This window comes from Notamacropus eugenii, chromosome 1 (genome assembly GCF_028372415.1).
Source record: "Notamacropus eugenii isolate mMacEug1 chromosome 1, mMacEug1.pri_v2, whole genome shotgun sequence".
In the NCBI taxonomy this organism is placed as follows: Eukaryota; Metazoa; Chordata; class Mammalia; order Diprotodontia; family Macropodidae; genus Notamacropus; species Notamacropus eugenii.
This window is the reverse complement of record NC_092872.1, coordinates 169,564,052-169,582,052: the sequence shown is the minus strand read 5'-3', so window position 1 is coordinate 169,582,052 and position 18,001 is coordinate 169,564,052. Positions and strand designations below refer to the sequence as shown.

The 18,001-nt window shown below is 40.6% G+C and overlaps 1 protein-coding gene across 4 annotated transcripts in view; it reads left to right on the top strand.

The window, feature by feature from the left end:
• The window catches only part of LOC140510095 (AP-3 complex subunit sigma-2), a 72,098-nt gene that overhangs the window by 21,472 nt on the left and 32,625 nt on the right, over positions 1-18,001 (top strand). For 2 of the 4 annotated variants that reach the window (XM_072618427.1, XM_072618437.1), the window contains exons 6-8: positions 16,081-16,172; positions 16,538-16,649; positions 17,434-17,505. In XM_072618427.1, the coding sequence (XP_072474528.1) occupies positions 16,081-16,172; positions 16,538-16,649; positions 17,434-17,505 (276 nt within the window). Of the gene's footprint in view, positions 1-2,446; positions 3,362-5,908; positions 6,085-16,080; positions 16,173-16,537; positions 16,650-17,433; positions 17,506-18,001 lie in introns of those variants that run through there. The other 2 variants (XM_072618446.1, XM_072618444.1) reach the window with 2 other exon arrangements.

Genomic DNA, 18,001 nt, shown 5'->3' with positions numbered 1-18,001 from the left:
GTCCACAGCTTACCCAAAGCCCACAGAGTTGGAAGTAGAACCAGAGTCTATAAAGTTTTCAGCCTTGTCAATTAACAAAAATAATTTCTTATTCTTGAAAGCGTTTTTGTTGCATGTTCTTTAATTGGTGAGTCAGTCAGCAAGCATTTATTAGGCACCAACTAAAACTCAGGCAATCTGTTAGGTGCTGGGGTTTAGATGAGTATCAGTAATACAAAGATGACTAAAATATTTCATAGAATCATAGATACTAGGATTTGGAAGGGATATGAGAGATTGTCCTTTAAGTGTCAACTAAAATCCCACCTCCAACAGGGGGATCCCAATCCCCCTTAAATCCAGTGCTTTCTCTCTATTAATTAACTCCCATTTATCCTCTTTATAACTTGTTTTGCATTTATTTGTTTGCATGTTGTCTTCCTCAATAGATTGTAAACTCCTTGAAGGCAGGGGACCTCTTTTTGTGTCTCTACTGCTTAGTAGTGTCTGACACATATGACACATAAGTGGTGCTTAATTAATGCTTATTGAGTTGAGTCTAGTTGAATCTGTAACTAAGCAGGAATCTCCTTCATTTTCCTTCCTTTCACAGGTCACTATCTTTAGGCTTTGCTTAAGTGCCTTCAATGATGAGGTCGAAGCCCTCTCTTGACACATCTCTCCCTCAGTCCTAACCTTTATCAAGGTAGCAAATACAGACACCCATAACAGAAGGGAAAACATATCTTATCACTTGGATTTGGCAATTCTAACTAGACTGAAGTTCCTGTTTTTAATGAAAATGTTAATCTGCCAAGAAGAAGTTCTACTTTTACCCCCTTTTAGAATATATTGGGGTGGTTGTGTGGAAGTAGCACCACTGGACAGTGAGAGGCAAATAACAGAGTGAGGAGAGAAGGGATGTAGAATGAAAATGGGGCAGCTAGATGGCTCAGGGGAGTCAGGAAGACCTGAAATCAAATCCAGCCTCAAATACTGACTCCCTTATGAGACCCTGGGCAAGTCATTTAATGGCTGTTTAATTTGCCTCAGTTTCCTCATCTGTAAAATGAGGATAATAATAGTACCTACTTCCTAGGGTGGTTGGAAGGATCAAATGAGATAATATTTACAAAATACTTAGCACAGTGCCTGACACATAGTAGGTGATACATAAATGTTAGCTGTTATTTTTCTATTTTATGGGAAGTTAAGCAACCTTCCCAGAGTGCATTTCTTCTTATCAACTTGCCCTGGGAGTTCCTCTGGCTGCTTCCTTGTAGTATTATAGAATTTAGAAGGGAACTTGAGGATTTATTTAATCTGAACCAGTCATTTAAACATGTATTTATTTAGTTTTTTAAAAAAATGTCATTGATATCTTTTGCATATCCATTCAAAGTTTAAGAAACTTAGAACAAAAATAACCACAACAGTGGATTACTTTTCCAGGCAGATGAATCACAAAATTATTATTTATTTTTGTAAGGGCAGTCAGGTTAGATGGTTGTCGTTATATTTTGTCCTAGTGAGTTGGTTTAGAAGAAGAAACTGTGGGGTCAGTTAGATCTGAGTCCAGGGCTTGCTTCTGAGGCATAATGGCTATGTGACCTTGGGCAAGTCATTTCTCACTTTCTAATATAGTCTCTTACAGTTGATGGAAGGAGTTTCCATACTGAGAATTTCCCAGCTGATGAAACTATTAAAAAAAAAAAAAAAGCAAGTTGCAGGTTGTAAAAAGGTGAGAACTACTGGGCCAGTTCCTAGGCCAGATGTTCCATTCAATAAAAGAATAAAGAAAAGTTTATTGGGCTATTACAATGTGCAAAGCATTATCCTAATATAGAAAAGCAAGATAGTCTCAGCTCTCATGAAGCTCTCATTGTAATAGGAGAAGACAGTGTACGTAGCTTCAAGTCAGATGGAAAGGAAGCAGGGCTGGTGGTAATGCCATGCCCTTTGGTGCTGAGAACATTTTCTTCTGGATCTTGGGCAACCGTGATTGCTGAGCAGGCAGGTAGTGTAGTCACCTACAGAGATTGTTTCTAGGTTGTATCTTCTCAAGGGTTACTCCCTCGGATGATGACTATTGAGGGTTGGATAGGACCAAAGTCAGTGGGATCTGGGAGGCTCTGGTATCCCAAGGTTCTTGGGTTTCCCCTCCCAGTGAAGGCAGTTGGTCAGCGCTTGGTAGCCACAGTGGTCAGGCTGAAAACAGGGCCAGTGACCTGGGGAAAAGGATGCTCCTATTCCTAGAGTTCTTGGACTCTTCCTCAGGAAGGGGAGGTGGTGGGTGAGATTGTGGCAGTGGTTTGGCCCACCTGATACTCCGCTTGTCTCAAGACTCTTGAATCTTTTTTGCTGGTCTTCTGAGATGGTGGGTTGCAGTCTGATCTCTGACTAGTATGACCATTTCAAATAATGCTGTCTGTTAATAACTGTTCTATTTTTTTTAATGTTTCTCCAGGATGACTGAGAGTAGCAGGAAGTGGAGTATCTCTTTGGTGGCTGCTATCAGCATGAAACTTCTTTTGAATCCTTTCACCCTAATTTCATCTTTGATGCTTCTTATGGAACAGGGGCGGTAGGAGGGGAAGATGTCACCTCATCTTAGCAGATGGTTGGAATACACTTCAGGCTGGTCCACCTTGTTGGGGCTGGGCAATTCCATTCATTGTGGCTCCTGAAGGACCTGGGTTCAAGGCCTGTTCTTAGAATTTTCCCATGTTTAGTTCTTGTCCAGGGAAGGGTCACCATTTCCTCATTTAGGCAGCTTAAGAGTCTTCTTGGGGTGTGACCAGATACCTCCAAGATGAATTGGAATTATTTATAACTACACTAGGAGGAAACAAAAGTGATTCACTCAGCTGAGACACAGTGGCTCATGGGAACAAGTTAGTGAATTCCTGTTGGTCATTTTGGCTTTAGCTTCCTGCATGAGCCACTGAAAACCTAAAGTTGGCTATCATTTCCTCTGTCCTTCCTTTCTGTGCCCCTTCCCAATGGCTTTGCACGGAGTCATATACCCTGTCTCACAGCCCCATGCCCCTCTTACCTCTCTTGGCAATGCAACCATATTTCCATTTACATCATAGCCTTCATCCCCAATTTCACCCTGTCCCTCCACTAATTGTCCCCTCACCAGGGCCGGCAATTTTAATCTTGGATTTGGCCAGCACTAATTAGGCAATTGATACGGAAGAGTCAAAGGTGTCCACTGGTATGCCTAATTGTTCCATAGCTCTAAAACTAACCCTACCACTCTAAAATGTTTTGTTTTTTAATGTAACATATGCCTTTTTTATACCACAAGCTAATTTTATCAATGGTTTTTGTTAATTAGTAAGTTTCTGGGATGGGAAAATACACAACAACTCTCCGATTTAAGTGTGTGATTCTTAATTTGAGTCAGGTCAGCAAGTATTTAGTCAGTGCTTACTGTTTGCCAGTAACTGAACTAATCTTTTTTAGTCTCGGGATGCTGTTCATTGAAAGTAATTTCTAAGTGTTGGCACTGCTGACTAGCCAGTTAATATGATACAAAAATCAGAATCTGAACTAGGTTGAAATTTGCTCTTCCTAAAAAAGGAGCAGGGCCCAGGTGGGACCTTGGTGATCTCCATGACCTAACCTCTACCCAGAACATTCTGGGAATATCAGTCCATTGGCGGACATTTATGGAACATCTACTCTGTGCCAGGGATTACACTAGGTAGAGAGATACGAAGACAAACTTTGGGATTGGAGGTGACTCTGTGGATCTTCCCTAGACTGGACTGGACATAAAGTTGGGTAGTAACTGGCCCTTTGCTTCACACCTCAGTTCTGTCAGTCAGTAAATATTTATTAGGCACCTACTATACGTCAGGTATTGTGTTAAGCGCTGGGGACACAAAGAAAGGCAAGTCCTGCAGGAAAAGACAGTTCTGAAAAATAATGTATTTGTCAGAAGATTGCCTGATCAGTATCATTTATCAGATGGGCAAGTAGAAAACATCTAGTTGCCCTGGATGAAACCCTGTTTTTCCACATTCCAGGGTCTTTGAAATAACGCTGCTGATGGATTAAACTCTCATTATTTTCTTCCAAAGGGGAAGGAAATAAGCATATAAAGCCCCTACTGTGCCAGACACTGTGCTAAGAATTTCACAATTATTGTCTCATTTGATCCTCACAACTCTGCAAGGTAGGTGCTGTTTAACAGTTGAAGGAACTAAGGCAAACAGAGATTGTATCTTGCCCAATATCACACAGCTACTAAGTGTCTGAAGCTGGATTTGAACTTGGGTCTTTCTGATTTCAGGTTCACCTCGTGCCCTATCCACTGCCTAAAAGGCATGTTGCATCACATATATTTTAAAATTTTTATTTTGGTTTTTATTGATGGGGGACTATATCTTTTTTTTTGTGGTCACCTTACTTTCTGAATTTATCCCTCCCAGGGAGCTATCCTTTGTACCAAATATTAGGAAAGAAAACAGAAGTAGATGAACAAAGCCAGCAAGTTTGCTGTGTCCCACAGTATATTCCAGTATTCCATACCAAAAGCAAGAAGCTGCATTTTCTCAATTCTTATGAAACTTGAGCACAATAGATGAAAAAATTTATAAAAACCTATATGGTTAGGGTTAGAGTTAGGATTAAAGAATAGTTAGAAACTATATGAAAGTTACATATTCCCACCTGTTTTTGAGGAGGGCTTGATTTTGGGACTTATGGCTTTTAGTCTAAATAAACTCTATCTTACTGATTTTAATACCAAGTCAGTCTAGTCTGGTGGAATTGAGCGTGCATGAAGATCAGAGCATCATAGAATTAGAACTCTCAACCCTTTCATTTTTACAGATGAGGAAACTGAGGTCCAGAGATGTTAACGGATTTGACCCAGGTCATACAGCTAGCTACTAGCTGAGATGGAATTTAAACATAGATCTTGTGTACTCTTTAGTCCAGTGCTATAGATACACCACCCTGGCTTTGTTACTGATTAAACAGGTACCTTTAAGCCATTTCACTGCCTGCTACACTTACAAGATTATTTTGAGGATAAACTTAGGGGAGCAAAGAATACATAGTAGCATTTATTTTTTTTTTATTATTTATTTTTTTTTATTTTTTAATGTTTAACAATCACTGCCATACAATTGTGATTTTATCCCCCCCACCTACCATAGTAGCATTTATGTAATATTTACTATGTGCCAGGCACTTTATTTATTATCTCATGAGATCCTCACAACAACTCTGGAAGGTGCTATTATTATCCCCATTTTTATAGCTAAGGAAACTGAGGTAAGTAGAGACTAAGTCCTTTCCCCAGGATCTCTCACTAGCGCATATCTGAGACTGGCTTTGAATTCAGGTCCTCTTGACTTCCAACCCTACACTCTATCTACTCCAGTGAAGACAGGGTCTGTTATTCATTGCTGCTGCTGCTAGCTAACATTTATAAAGCTCTGACTATGTGCCAGGTACCATGCTGAGTCCTTTACAAGTACAATATCATCTCATTTGATCCTCACACAACCCTGGGAGGTAGGGGCTATTATTACCCCCATTTTATAGATGAGGAACCTGAGGCAAACAGGTGATGTCACTTCCCTGGACTCACAGAGCTAGTGAGAATCTGAAGCTGGATTTGAACTCAGGTTCCCCCAGACTCCAGGTCCTACACAAAGCCAGAGTGTCTTATATATCCCTCATGTCCTGTTTATTTGGAGCAGGGTGGGGATAAGGGTCTTTGAAAACTGGACTGGGAAGAAACGTGCCCCCAGACCTTGGGCATCAGTATGAGGGGGGGGCATTTTTTTGGTGTTAATGTTAATAAGACGCTCCCAGGGATTACAAAAGAGCTGGTGGGAAAATTGAGTCCCAGCCTAGGAGAGCGTGCTCCTAAGGAGGGGCGGTCCTTAAGCGCCGTCTCTATATTGTCGGGGGGACACTAGTGGCAGAGGACGCACCGGAAGTAGGCATCAGTCCTGGCGGAAGGAGCCGGAAGCGGGGTCTGAGAATCGGTGGCGGCGTCGGCCCGGAAAGATGATCCAGGCGATTCTGGTGTTTAACAACCATGGGAAGCCACGGCTGGTCCGCTTCTACCAGCGCTTCGTGAGTGCGGCTCCTCCTCGCCTCTCCACCCTCGGCCCCTCCCGCCGCTCGCGGCCGTGGCGCTCCCCGCGCGTGTGCACCTGCCGCGCGAGTCCCCGCGTGCACCGGGAGGAGGGAGGGCTGGGTTGGGAGCTTTATGATCCCGAAGTAGTGAGATTGCCTTGGCGCTCCGCCCTGGGGCCTGAGGCTCCGGGGGGGCAGCCACGGGTTCGGGGACCGGGATTCGAACCCCGGGCCTTGTATGGCCTCAGTTCAGGTCCTCACCCCCACTCCGCCGGCGCTACCGGGGGCGGGCGCCGTGGCCGCTCCGATCCTCAGTTTCCTTCTCTGTAAAATGGGGGCGGGTGGGAGGGGATCGGACGGGAAGATTTGGGGTAAAAGTCCTGCCGCCCCGGGCCCTGCCCCTCCCCGCCCCCTCCCGGCCGCTGGCCTCCTTGTGCCCCCCCCCCCCCAGCACAGCCCCGCCTTGCCGGGCACTTAGTAGGTGCTTAATAAATGCCGACGGAACCGAAGCCCCCTGCACTAATGGCGTGGCCCCTCCCTGGCTTTGCCAGCCCTACCCAGTTACCCTGATGTAGTCATTGCTGGAGAAATAACGAACGGATTCGAAGGTGCTCCCCAAGTGTACGTGGGTGGGCTGAACCCTTCCTCTCCCAGAAAACCGGTACACGGGTGTCCTGACCTGGTGAAAAGAAGGCTGCATTCCAGTCCTGGCTGCGCCCCGTACTGCCTGTGTGACCTTGGACAAGTCCCTCCCTTTTAACCAGCCTCAGTTTCCGTGTCTGAAAAATGAGCGTCTTAGGGTACATGAGCTCTACGGCCTTTTCCAGCTCTAAATCAATGAACTTATGACTTCCTACCAAGAAAGACCCGTAGGACTGTGCCCTTTTCCTTGGTGCTGGACTTGGGAGTCACGAGATCCCGATTCAAACCCTACCTCCGATACCACTTACTAGTTATGTTCAAGTCATTTAACTGATATGAGTCTCAGTTTCCTCATCTGTGAAACTGGACTAGTAACCCTAGCAACTGTATCTCAGGGCTCTCATGAGGTGTAGAAGAGTTACTGTATCTAAAGTGATTTGCAAACTTGTGTGCTATAAACCCGCCAGTAATTGTCCTTTTCTTTTTATTAATTTTGAGGATCATGGCCAAATTCTTCTTCTTAGATCTTAGACCCTTTCTTTAGTCCTTCAATACTACTTGGTCCCTACTCACACTTAGGCCTGGGTCCTTGAAGAGGCAGAGAGCGTCTTGTGACAATTTGATTCATCCATTTAATCCCACAAATATTGAGTATTTACCAGGTGTAAGGCAATCAATGAACAAAAGATAAGTAAGACAGCTCTCTGGCTCCAAGCAGTTGACATTTGAATGAATGGTATAAGATATGCGGAAGTAACTAATAGAAAATAGAATATTTTGTGTATGAAATGTCTATTAAAAAGTTATGACCAAAGTTGATAAGAGAGCTATTACTTCCCACTTACAACAAGATTAGATGTGGCTGCATAGAAAGGTAACATTTGAGGTGAGCTTTGGAAAGAGAGGTAAGGTTCAACATTACTTAGGTTTTTTAATATAATTTTTAAACCCCAAACCCCAAACACCACCTTTTAGCCATATAGAAATGTTTTTTGCATAGATGTATCTGTAAAATGGGTGTCATTGCTTTCCTTCTCAAAGGATGAAAGTGTGGCCAGAGGGAGAGGCATAGTTTGGATCTCAAAATTAAAAAAAGAAAATGTTAAATTTTTTTTTTTTTAAGCAAGCAACAACAAGTTTATTAAGTGTTTGTCATGTGCCAGGTCCTGTGCTGGGCAGTGTACAAATTTTCTCTCATTTAATCCTTACAACAAACCTGGAAAGTATTTCCATTTTTTTGAAAAAATGGAAACTATTTCCATTTTTCAGTTGGGAAAACTGAGGCAAACAGAGATAATGTGATTGACCTAAGGTCACTAAGCTAGGAAGTCTTTGAGTTTGCATTTGAACTCAGGTTTTCCTGACTCTTGGATCTGAGCTCTATCCATTGTATCACCTAGCTGCCTGTACATGTACTTAAGTGTATGAAGCAGAATTTGAACTCGTATCTTTTTGCTTCTAAGTCTAGTGTCCTTTTCACTATGTGATATAAGTAATGATAAGAATATATAATTAGATGAATAAGAACTGGCATTTATATAGATTAGCACATCCCAGTGACTCTGAACTCCTATAGCTCATCATCCAAGCCTCATTCATCATCCTCTTCAACCCAGTTCCTCATTCCCATCCCTCTCAATTCTCCCACCTCAAAATTTTATCATGCCTTCCCTGCCCCCAAGCCTTTCCAGTGCTTTTTAGAATGACTGTTAGATAGTACACTGTCAGTCATTTTAAAAATATTACTGTCTCGCTCTTTCTATCTATGAGTTCTTACTGAAAACTGTCTTTTCTCCTGCTGACAAAGCCTCCCTGGCTACTCTTTCAGGCTGTACCTTCAATCATTCTCTTTGGCTCACTAGCCGTAGTGGGAGGGTTGGAATACTACTTGCTACTACTTGCTCCCCATTGCCATTTCAGGTTCTCTCTCCTTTTTTAAAAAAAAAAATTATTTATTTTTGGTTTTCACCATTCACTTCCATAAGTTTTTGAGTTTTAAATTTTCTTCCCCTTCCCTCTTCCCCAAGACTTCGTGCAATCTGATATCGGCTCTGCATATACAAGAGAATGTTAAAAATTTTAAATAAAAATACTGTAGCCAGTGGAACTTGACAAGTTCTGCTATTTAAATTATTTGTGGGCAAATGTCGGTTTGGGGCAGCCAGGTGGCAAAGGGGATAAAGGCCTTGGAGTCAGGAAGACCTGAGTTCAAATATGGCCTTAGATACTTACTAGCTGTTTGACCCTGGACAAATCACATAACCCTGTTTGCCTCAGTTTCCTCATCTGTAAAATGAGCTGGAGTAGGACATGGCAAACCACTTTAGCATCTTTGCCAAGAAAAACCCCAAATGGGGTCATGGAGAGTTGGATGTGACAAAAACAACTCAACAGTCCAAAAACAAATGTCAGTTCTGACAGTTCTGGTTGTGTTGGGAATTATGTTATATCTTAAGTGTTCAGAAACTAAGATGCAGGAATGTTGAGGAAATTTTAATATTGCTGTGTGAATAAACTAAACACAATCAGACAATAATTTGATTTCTTTTTAAAATGGACAGATTGCTTTATTTCATGCATTTAAATGCTTACTGCAAACTTGCCCATCAGTTTTCTCTATGTTCAGTGCTGCAGCCAAAACACACAGGATTGCTGCTATTCAGCATCATCACAATGCAGCTCTGCTCTCCCCCCAAATACAGGCTCCATTTAATGGTCAAAGGGAAACGTTACAGTTTTGAAATTCAAGTAGAAATAAATGGGACAGAATTTATTCCCTTATGTATCCCCATTTCATTGTATAGAATTATTTTAAATTTAGTTTTAAATAGAAGTTATATGTATGCCTTAAACACTTAAATACATCTTAGAGATAGTACCTGCTTCATACATTAAGGATATGTTGTTCAGTTGTTTTTCAGCTGCGTTCAACTCTTGTGACTCTGGGGTTTTCTTGGCAAAGATACTGGAGTGATTTTCCATGTTTTTCTCCAGCTCATTTTCCAGATGAGGAAATTGAGGTAAATAGGGTGAAGTGACTTACCTAGAGTGACACAATAAGTGCCCGAGGTCAGATTTGAACTCAGGATGATGAGTCTTCCTGACTCCAGACCCAGCACCCTATCCACTGCATCACCTAGCTGCCCTGTATATTAAGGATATACACCTAATGAATTGATTTCCAAAATTCTTTACAACAGTAACGTCTGGAAAATATAACAAACTACTTACATGTTCCTTTGGTTTCTAAGCTACTAGATTTTAGGGACCAGTGGGAAGCCAGAGTAATCAAACAGGGCTTCTTCTGCAGATATGTAAGTTGAACATTATCCTAGTCTTGTAAAGTTTAGATGATTGAGGGCATATAAGCAGTTGGTATTTGGCTTTTTCTTGGTCAGGAATTTAGATATCTATCTCCTCAACTCTGCCCTCTTATAAAACAGACTTTAGTTTGGGAGAGGTTTTAGCCACTTAAAAAAAAGAATTTGTAATTAATATACTGCATATGTTTTATCATGGGGTGAGTCATTGCTTATAGTTAAGTACTTTATAAACTTTATATTAAAATTGGGTAGCAGTTGTTGAAGAAAAATCCTCATCAGTGATAAAGTTAACCTATGCCAGACTTTTCTGAGTTCTTTTTTACAGCCTTATTAGTTAGATGTGAGTAAGCAATCCACTACCTATTGTACTCCTATTGTAGTAAATCTACCTTGTGCAATTGGGAGAAGAGTTACAACTTGAATCTTTCTCTCCTCCCTCTGTTCATTCTGTTCCTTTCCTCTCATCATTTTTGATGTGAAGGCAATATCCATAGCTTCTTTTCTCCAAACGCTTGAGAACAGTTTTAAGGGACTTCTTTTCAAGTTTACAGCAAGTGTACTAAAAGGAAGAAATTCTTAGAGTAGCTCCATAGACAAATTCAAGAATTTTAATCTGAGAGAACTTTCCTAATTCTTTTCCATTTCATAGTGATGGGTAGTGACCAGACAATTCATAGTATTTAGATTATAGATGGAGAGCTGCAAGGGAACTCTGAGACCATTTTGTCCAATCCCTTCATTTTATAATTGAGAAAACAGAGGCCAAGGGATTGATTCCAGAACTTTAATAATAATAATGATAATAATCACTATCACTTATAGGGGACCTACTGTGTGGCAAACACTATGTTAAGTCTTTTATGAACATCGTCTGGTTTGATCCTCCCAACCCTGGGAGGTAGGTTCTATTATTATCATATTCCTTTTTATAATGGAGGATACCGAGGCATGCAGCTAGTGAGTGTCCAAGGCTGGATTTGACTCCAGGACCTGTACTCTGTGCTCTTTGTCATCTAGTTTCCTATTGTTATATTTCAGGATCAGGAATATTTCAGAATGCTAACTTAGAAGCTGATTAAAGAAAATCAACATAGTATCTTATAGTAGTAAATTAGCAGTGTTAAGTTTTGGGATTTAAAAAATGACATAGGGGCATATTTTGGTTTTTCTTTGGTCCTGCACTTGTCCTGCTGTGGGTATTTTGTATTTCCTGTGAAGTTCTCAAATCTGTGTTTCAGTGCTAGGTTTTCTGTTGACTCTCTGGCCTTATGTAAAAATTTAGCAAATTTTCTCTACCTATGAGCACCCCCCCCCCCCCATATGAAGTGATTTGCCCGAGGTCATCCCTTTAGTTGGTGACAGAGCTATAGCCAGAACCCAGCCCTTCCCTCTACCTCCGTAATAAGACCCAAGTTTTCATCCAGAATCAGAAAAGGGTAAAGTGACATAAGAGAAGATTTGAAGAATGCTGAAAATGGCACTTTGGCAGAGTTAAACTGACATACTTCTCCAATGGTGGGCCCCTGGGTAGAAGCTGGGGAAAGAGGAGAGAAATGTCATTCCCCTCTCCCCCTTTTACTGGAAGCCCAAGGAGGGATTGGTCCAGTATTCTCTAGAGAGGAAGCTTTTCTACGCACCCTATACCCTCCTAAGGATTTAGCTCTCACCAATCTTTGTGGTTTTTTGAAAAAATTTAAAAAATGAACATTTTATTTTTTCTTCTTCCTACCTTCCAAAGAAAATCCTTGTAACACATATGCATAGTTGAGCAAATGAAATTATTGTATTGGCCATGTCCAAAAGTATTTTTTTGCATGTTTAAATATGTGTTCTGCATATTGAGTCCATCACCTCTTTTTCTGGAGTTTGGTAGCGCTCTTCAGAATCAGTCCTCTGTAGACTGTAGGTTAAGAATCTTTGTTCTAGATCAGGCCTGCACACCTGTGGCCCACCAAAGGATTTCGGGTGGCCCATGAAAAATGTAGAGGATGTTTTCTTCTACGTTTTTTGCTGGCCACCCAAAATTCTTTGGTGTGCCTGTGGGCTGTTAGCAGCCTGCAGGCCTATTCTAGATAGTAGTGCGAGAAATAACACATTTGGACCCCTAGTCTATTTCAGTCAGCATCAGTCACTTTGATATTCTATGTAAATCATATAGGGATAGATAGGTTCTTATAAAGAGTCTCCAGCTTTAATGTAATGTTCACTACTTGTTTATCAAGTTATGAGGCTTGCTTGTACAACCACGAGAATGCTGACAAAGATATCTCTGTCTTGTTTTACTCAGATTCCATATCCAAATCCAGGATGGGTGAGATAACTTGATGTTTTGGAAAATCTTTCAATTTATTTTTGTACCTACAGATCATTCTCTCTTGACCAAAATGAGCAGGTGACCATCTTATGACCACTTAGTCAGTGGAGATGCCCTATGCTTCACCCAGCCTGTGATACCGCCCCCCCCCCCTCTATTCTACCACCTGCTGATATATCATTTTTGGTCCTCAAGAGCAAGGTCTATCAACCAATGAGATTCTGTACTTCACCATGCCTCTTTTGCGTTTCTGGAAACCCTTTAAAAACAAGATCCTGGAAGAAGGGAGCATCTCAGATTGTGAGGAAGCTCTGAGGTCCAGTTCATTAGATGGCATCATTGACCCTTTAATAAAGTGCCATTGGCTCACAGCTCTGCCTCAGTCTCTTTTATTATAGATTGGACAGTTTTAATCCCCACAGTAGCAGCATCATAAAAGAGAGCTTCACTGGTGTAAATAGTCTGTTATCTTTAAGGTTTAGATCATGGATGGTCCAGGATATTAAGGAATTTATTATAGGTTTAAGTTTATACTACTGTACTGGAGAAGTAGAAATATTCCTGAGGCCAGTCTCATTTTGGCAGAACCCTATGGACTCTTAGTTCTGGGATATACCCATTTGTGAGAGAGGTGGGAAAAAGAGTCTGGTTTTATTATTAGCAATCATGAGCTATCCTGATTTTCCTCACACAATTCCTTATTCTAGGAAGACAAAGTTCTCAGGAGTTTGGATTATTTGATAACATTTGATTTTAGAATGTCTTAATTTTGTTCTCTCAAATCTACTTTAGGAATTTTAAAAATGAGTTGGTTTCCTTGGGATCCCCCAAGAGTAGACTAAACCCCACAGGATTTAACTTGAAATAGATTGGCATCTGAAGATGAAGTGATAACATGGCAGATGAGAAATTTATAGCATTAGACTCCCCGCTTTGCTGCCAAGTCAGTCAGGTATTTGTCCTGGGATGTAGAAGAGCTGAGTTTTGACTCACACCTTTAGAGCATCTCCCAAATCTAGTCCACTTCTGGGATGGATTGGATGCCAGATGAAAAGCTGTCTACCTCAGTAACATCAGTTCATTGTTGGTTCACGAAGAAATAGAAAGATAAAAGTATGTGTATAGCCTTTGTGGAAATGTGTAAATTCTATCTGTTGCCTATAAGCTCAAAACCAGTATTGTCTCTCCACTGATAATCATCTTTAATTCTTCAAAGACTGCAAGGTTCCATGCCTCATAGTCTCAAAATAACTCCACACAAGAACACTGGTAGAATATTGGTATTTAAAAGATGTGCTTTTACTTTTGGGAGAAGGTTAGAGTCGTTAGAGTGGCTTGTTAATTTCCTTAAGGCAGAGATGAGTGGTGAGGTATATGATAGGTGTGAACAGACTACAACTGTACGCAATGAATAACTTTAAAGAAAAAAGGAATAAAAGATGTTATTGAGATTAAAGCTAACAGGAAGATGGGCCAGTCACAGCTTAGTCACAGAATGGCAACAGATGAATAGATTGGGTGTTGCCTTGGATTTTTGAGGTGTCAAGTCAGGACGACCTCTGACATTTTGAGTGGACCTTCTGTTGCAAATTATGGGAGGCTGTTGGAAAGAATTGCTCAAAATTGACAGATATAGATGGTTCACAATACACAACTTTGGAGAAAAACATCCAGTCCATGAGATCACTGTTCCATTTGAGTTTTTGGCAGACAAGGTTCAAGTTAAAATTGTATTATTTTTTTCCATTATTTATTTGTCTTATGTTCCTCACCTACTCATCATCACTAACTTAGATGACTTATCCCCATATGCTACAACAGTATAAAGCCATCCAGAATCAATGAAAAGGTGATGATAAGTAAAGGGGAGTACCCTTCTGGTAGTAGGAAAGATCCCCAGAAAACCATACCACTGGGCTGCAGTGTGGATCCTTCAATTTTGGAAATGTAGGATATTTACTCTGCTTTTCTAACCAAAACCATCCAAGAGCAGCTAGGTATACTTTGAGTCAGGAGGAATCTGGGTTCAGATCCCAAGTGTGACACTTCCTAGTTATGTGAACTTAAGACAGTTCTCTTAACCTCTGTGAGCCTTAGTTTTCCCATCTGCAAAATGGGGATAATAATATTTGATATACCTATGTCACACAGTTAAATGCCTTTAAGGTGCTACATAAATATATACTGTTATATAAAAAAAGAAATACACACCTAGGTAGGTATACCTTAAAGGTAAATTCAGAACAAATCAGAATTCCTGGGAAAAACAAAAAATTTAATCTTCTGACACTTTGGTCAGTTCCCATGGTGATAGCTCTTCAGACTGAGGTTTAACTGTCTCTCCCCGAAGTTCCTACTGGAAGTGAGTACTACCTTGAGGTTTGCTCATTAGGCCTCAAGGTCTTATTCATTGCTGCAACTATTCAGCTAGAAAGAATGATAGAGAACCAAAAGACTTCACTTGTGCAGAAGAGATTGTTACTGAGAGTTGAAACAGACTTTTCTCCATAGAAAAGTCTTAAAAGGTTAAATCAGAACTTGAATTCAGTGTAACTTATCTAGGAGTACACATTGTTCTGAAAGACAGCAAATTTTAACCTTACCCATGTGACAAAATTACACACGTGATGGAGAGGGCAGAGAGACAGTGTGAGATAGGAGGGGACACTTGGTTCCTAACGCTAAAATGGCTGGTTGGATTTTTCTAAAATATCCTATAGAGATTTGTATTTTTCGCAATAGAGAGAAGATGGGGACAGGATGATAAGAGATATTTCTGCTCAGCAGACAGTTCTAAAGAAGTTTTGGGGAATTAGGTCTCTGATTCTATACTTGCCGTAAGGTTGTTGCTTTTGAAGTACATTTACTTTGTAGTTCATCGTGGTGATGCCAGAAGTGGAGACTTGATGTACAACTATCTGATGGTAGTTGGCCATCAGCTGTTTTTATTTTTGATGTTTTAGAGAAGTAGCTCTCAGAGTGATTCTCAGACTCTTGGAGGTCCCCAAGATTCTTTAAGGGGGTCAAAACTTCAAGGTCAAAACTATTTTCATAATAACATTACCAATACATTGTTTAAAGTAACATTATTAAAGTACTCCCTCTTCCAACTACATATCTGTGTCAGATCAAATTTTCTTCATACACATCAACCAAAACAACATCTCACAACATTTATATGAGAATCCAGCTATCTTCTGTTAAGCTAGACATTAAAAAGATTTGCAAAAATTTGTAAAATAATGCCACTCTTCTCACTAAATGTTTTTATTTGGAAAAATATAGTTATTTTTCATAAAAAATTGTGTTGATATAATAGATTTATTATTTTAAGTGAAGTAATAATTAAATGTTTAAAAATTTATTAGCTATAATTTCTAAAACGTTAAATACCAGCTGATACAACCCACATAAACAAAAGTTCTTCGGGATCCTCCATTTTTAAGAATGTTAATGGGTCCTGGTATCAAGAAGTTTGAGAACTGCTGGTCTAAGGCAAGTCATGGGAGTCCCTGATAATATTAGAGGGGAAGGGGGAAGAACATGGTAGGGAAGAAAATGTGTGGTGAAGAGTGGAAACTTCCCATTTCTAGTGCTATGGAATAGCAGAGGGGTGCGCTTTATAGATTTTGGTAGTGCTTCACTCTCCTCATAACTATGGCTCCTTTGGGTCTTAAACTCACTGTCTTGTCGGACTCTTCTTTTTTCCTGTAGCCAGAAGAGATTCAACAGCAGATTGTCCGGGAGACTTTCCACCTTGTCCTCAAGCGGGATGACAACATCTGTAACTTCCTAGAAGGGGGAAGGTAAGTCAGCAGCTTTTTCCTCCATTTATTTCAAGGTCTGATCAGTTGATGGGTCCTGTGACTTCAGACCGGTGCTCTTTAAGTGTCAGGCTCAATCCAGGACACACCTCGGCTTTAGTCTTGACAGAGATGTTTATGAAGAGGCTCTGTTTAATTTTTCCAAGGCTTATCAATTCAGTTTTCTTGAGTGATCCCCCTTTTTTTTTTTTTTTCACTCTGAGGAGGGTCTACATGTCACTTGCCTGATTTGAATGTGAGTCTGGTGAATTGTCCTGTGCATTTTTAGGCAGTGTGATTAGAGGAAATCACATTTACTCTAGCACAGTATTTCAGCTATCTCTGGGGGTTGTCTTTTGTTCCTGCAGTTTGATTGGCGGTTCTGACTACAAGTTGATTTACCGGCACTATGCCACTTTGTATTTTGTGTTTTGCGTGGATTCTTCAGAAAGTGAACTGGGAATCTTGGATCTCATTCAGGTATGTCTGGTAGACTTGTTTAGAAGCAGAATATGTACTTAACTACCTGGGTCCTTGGTTTTCTTATTGATAAACCAATGACTAAAGGGCTAGATGGGCCTCTGGGCTCCCTCCTAGCCCTAGAGTCATGATTCTGGGATCCTAGGGTGAGGAGATAGAACCATGGCTCTACACCTTAGCCAGTGGTGATGATCTTGTAAATTGCCTGCCCCAGGCTATTATTGCTCATCTCCTTTGTCCCTTTGGTCTCCTGGAGACTTTGTGGAAAGCTCCAACTGATGATTTACCTTGGAGTGACCTGCTGATCTGGTGAGTACTTTTACCATTGTTAGATCAATGCCTGAGACAAAATTGTCAGATGACCAGCAGGTGGTGCTCTGAGTCAAGTCCTTCTGAACAGCCCCTCTGGGTAAAATTTGGGAGACAGGCTAGCAAAACCTTAGATTAAGGAATTGGTGATCAAGTAAAGAGGAAATCCCTTGTTATTTAAAGACTTTTGGGCACCTGGGAAAGGAGAAAGTATGCTTGCTACCTGTGAATAATGGGGCCATATTAAAATACAAGTTTTTTTCCCCCAGAAACCTTTTGCATTCCCTGATCTGAGTTAGATGATGTTCAAGTTAATACTGTATTAAAAGTGTAATACATAAAATCTTTGTTGGAATTCCTTTGAAGGGAAGGGGTAAACTTAAGTTACAGTTGCCCCACTCCACAATAAGTTTACATTGAATGATACATGAACTTCTTCCAATTGGATCTAAATCTGTTTCTCTTTTTTCCCTAGGTTTTTGTGGAGACACTGGACAAGTGTTTTGAAAATGTCTGTGAGTTGGACTTGATCTTCCACATGGATAAGGTACATCTGTCCCAGAACTAGGATTTCAGTAAATTAGGAGCTCCAGGCTACTTCCACCAGTTCTCTACTCATTCTTCTTTTGTCCATCTCCTACTTTAGGAATGTTCCCAGAGCTGCCTTTAATGTATTTAGTTTGTGTTTTATTTTTAAACTCTGTGTAGCCTCTACTTATTTGTGCAGGGAGAATCAGACATTCAGTGAACTCAGAGTAATTGGATACCAGGGTGAGCTTTAGGCAGATTATTCTTTGCTTTGGCTAGGGGCAAATTGAAGTTTACTATTACCACAGGGACTTTTGTTGTATTTTCAAAGTATGAATTTGTCATGGAGAGTTTAGTTGCTAAAATGACGGTGACAATTCAAGGTTGTATTGTATTCCAATAAAGGTAGTAGACTGATAAGATCAGGTTTGGGATGAGAAGGTAGGGGTGGACCAGAGAATTTGTTCTTAGATCCATCTTACAACTACAACTATGGGACATGGTCTATCTATCCT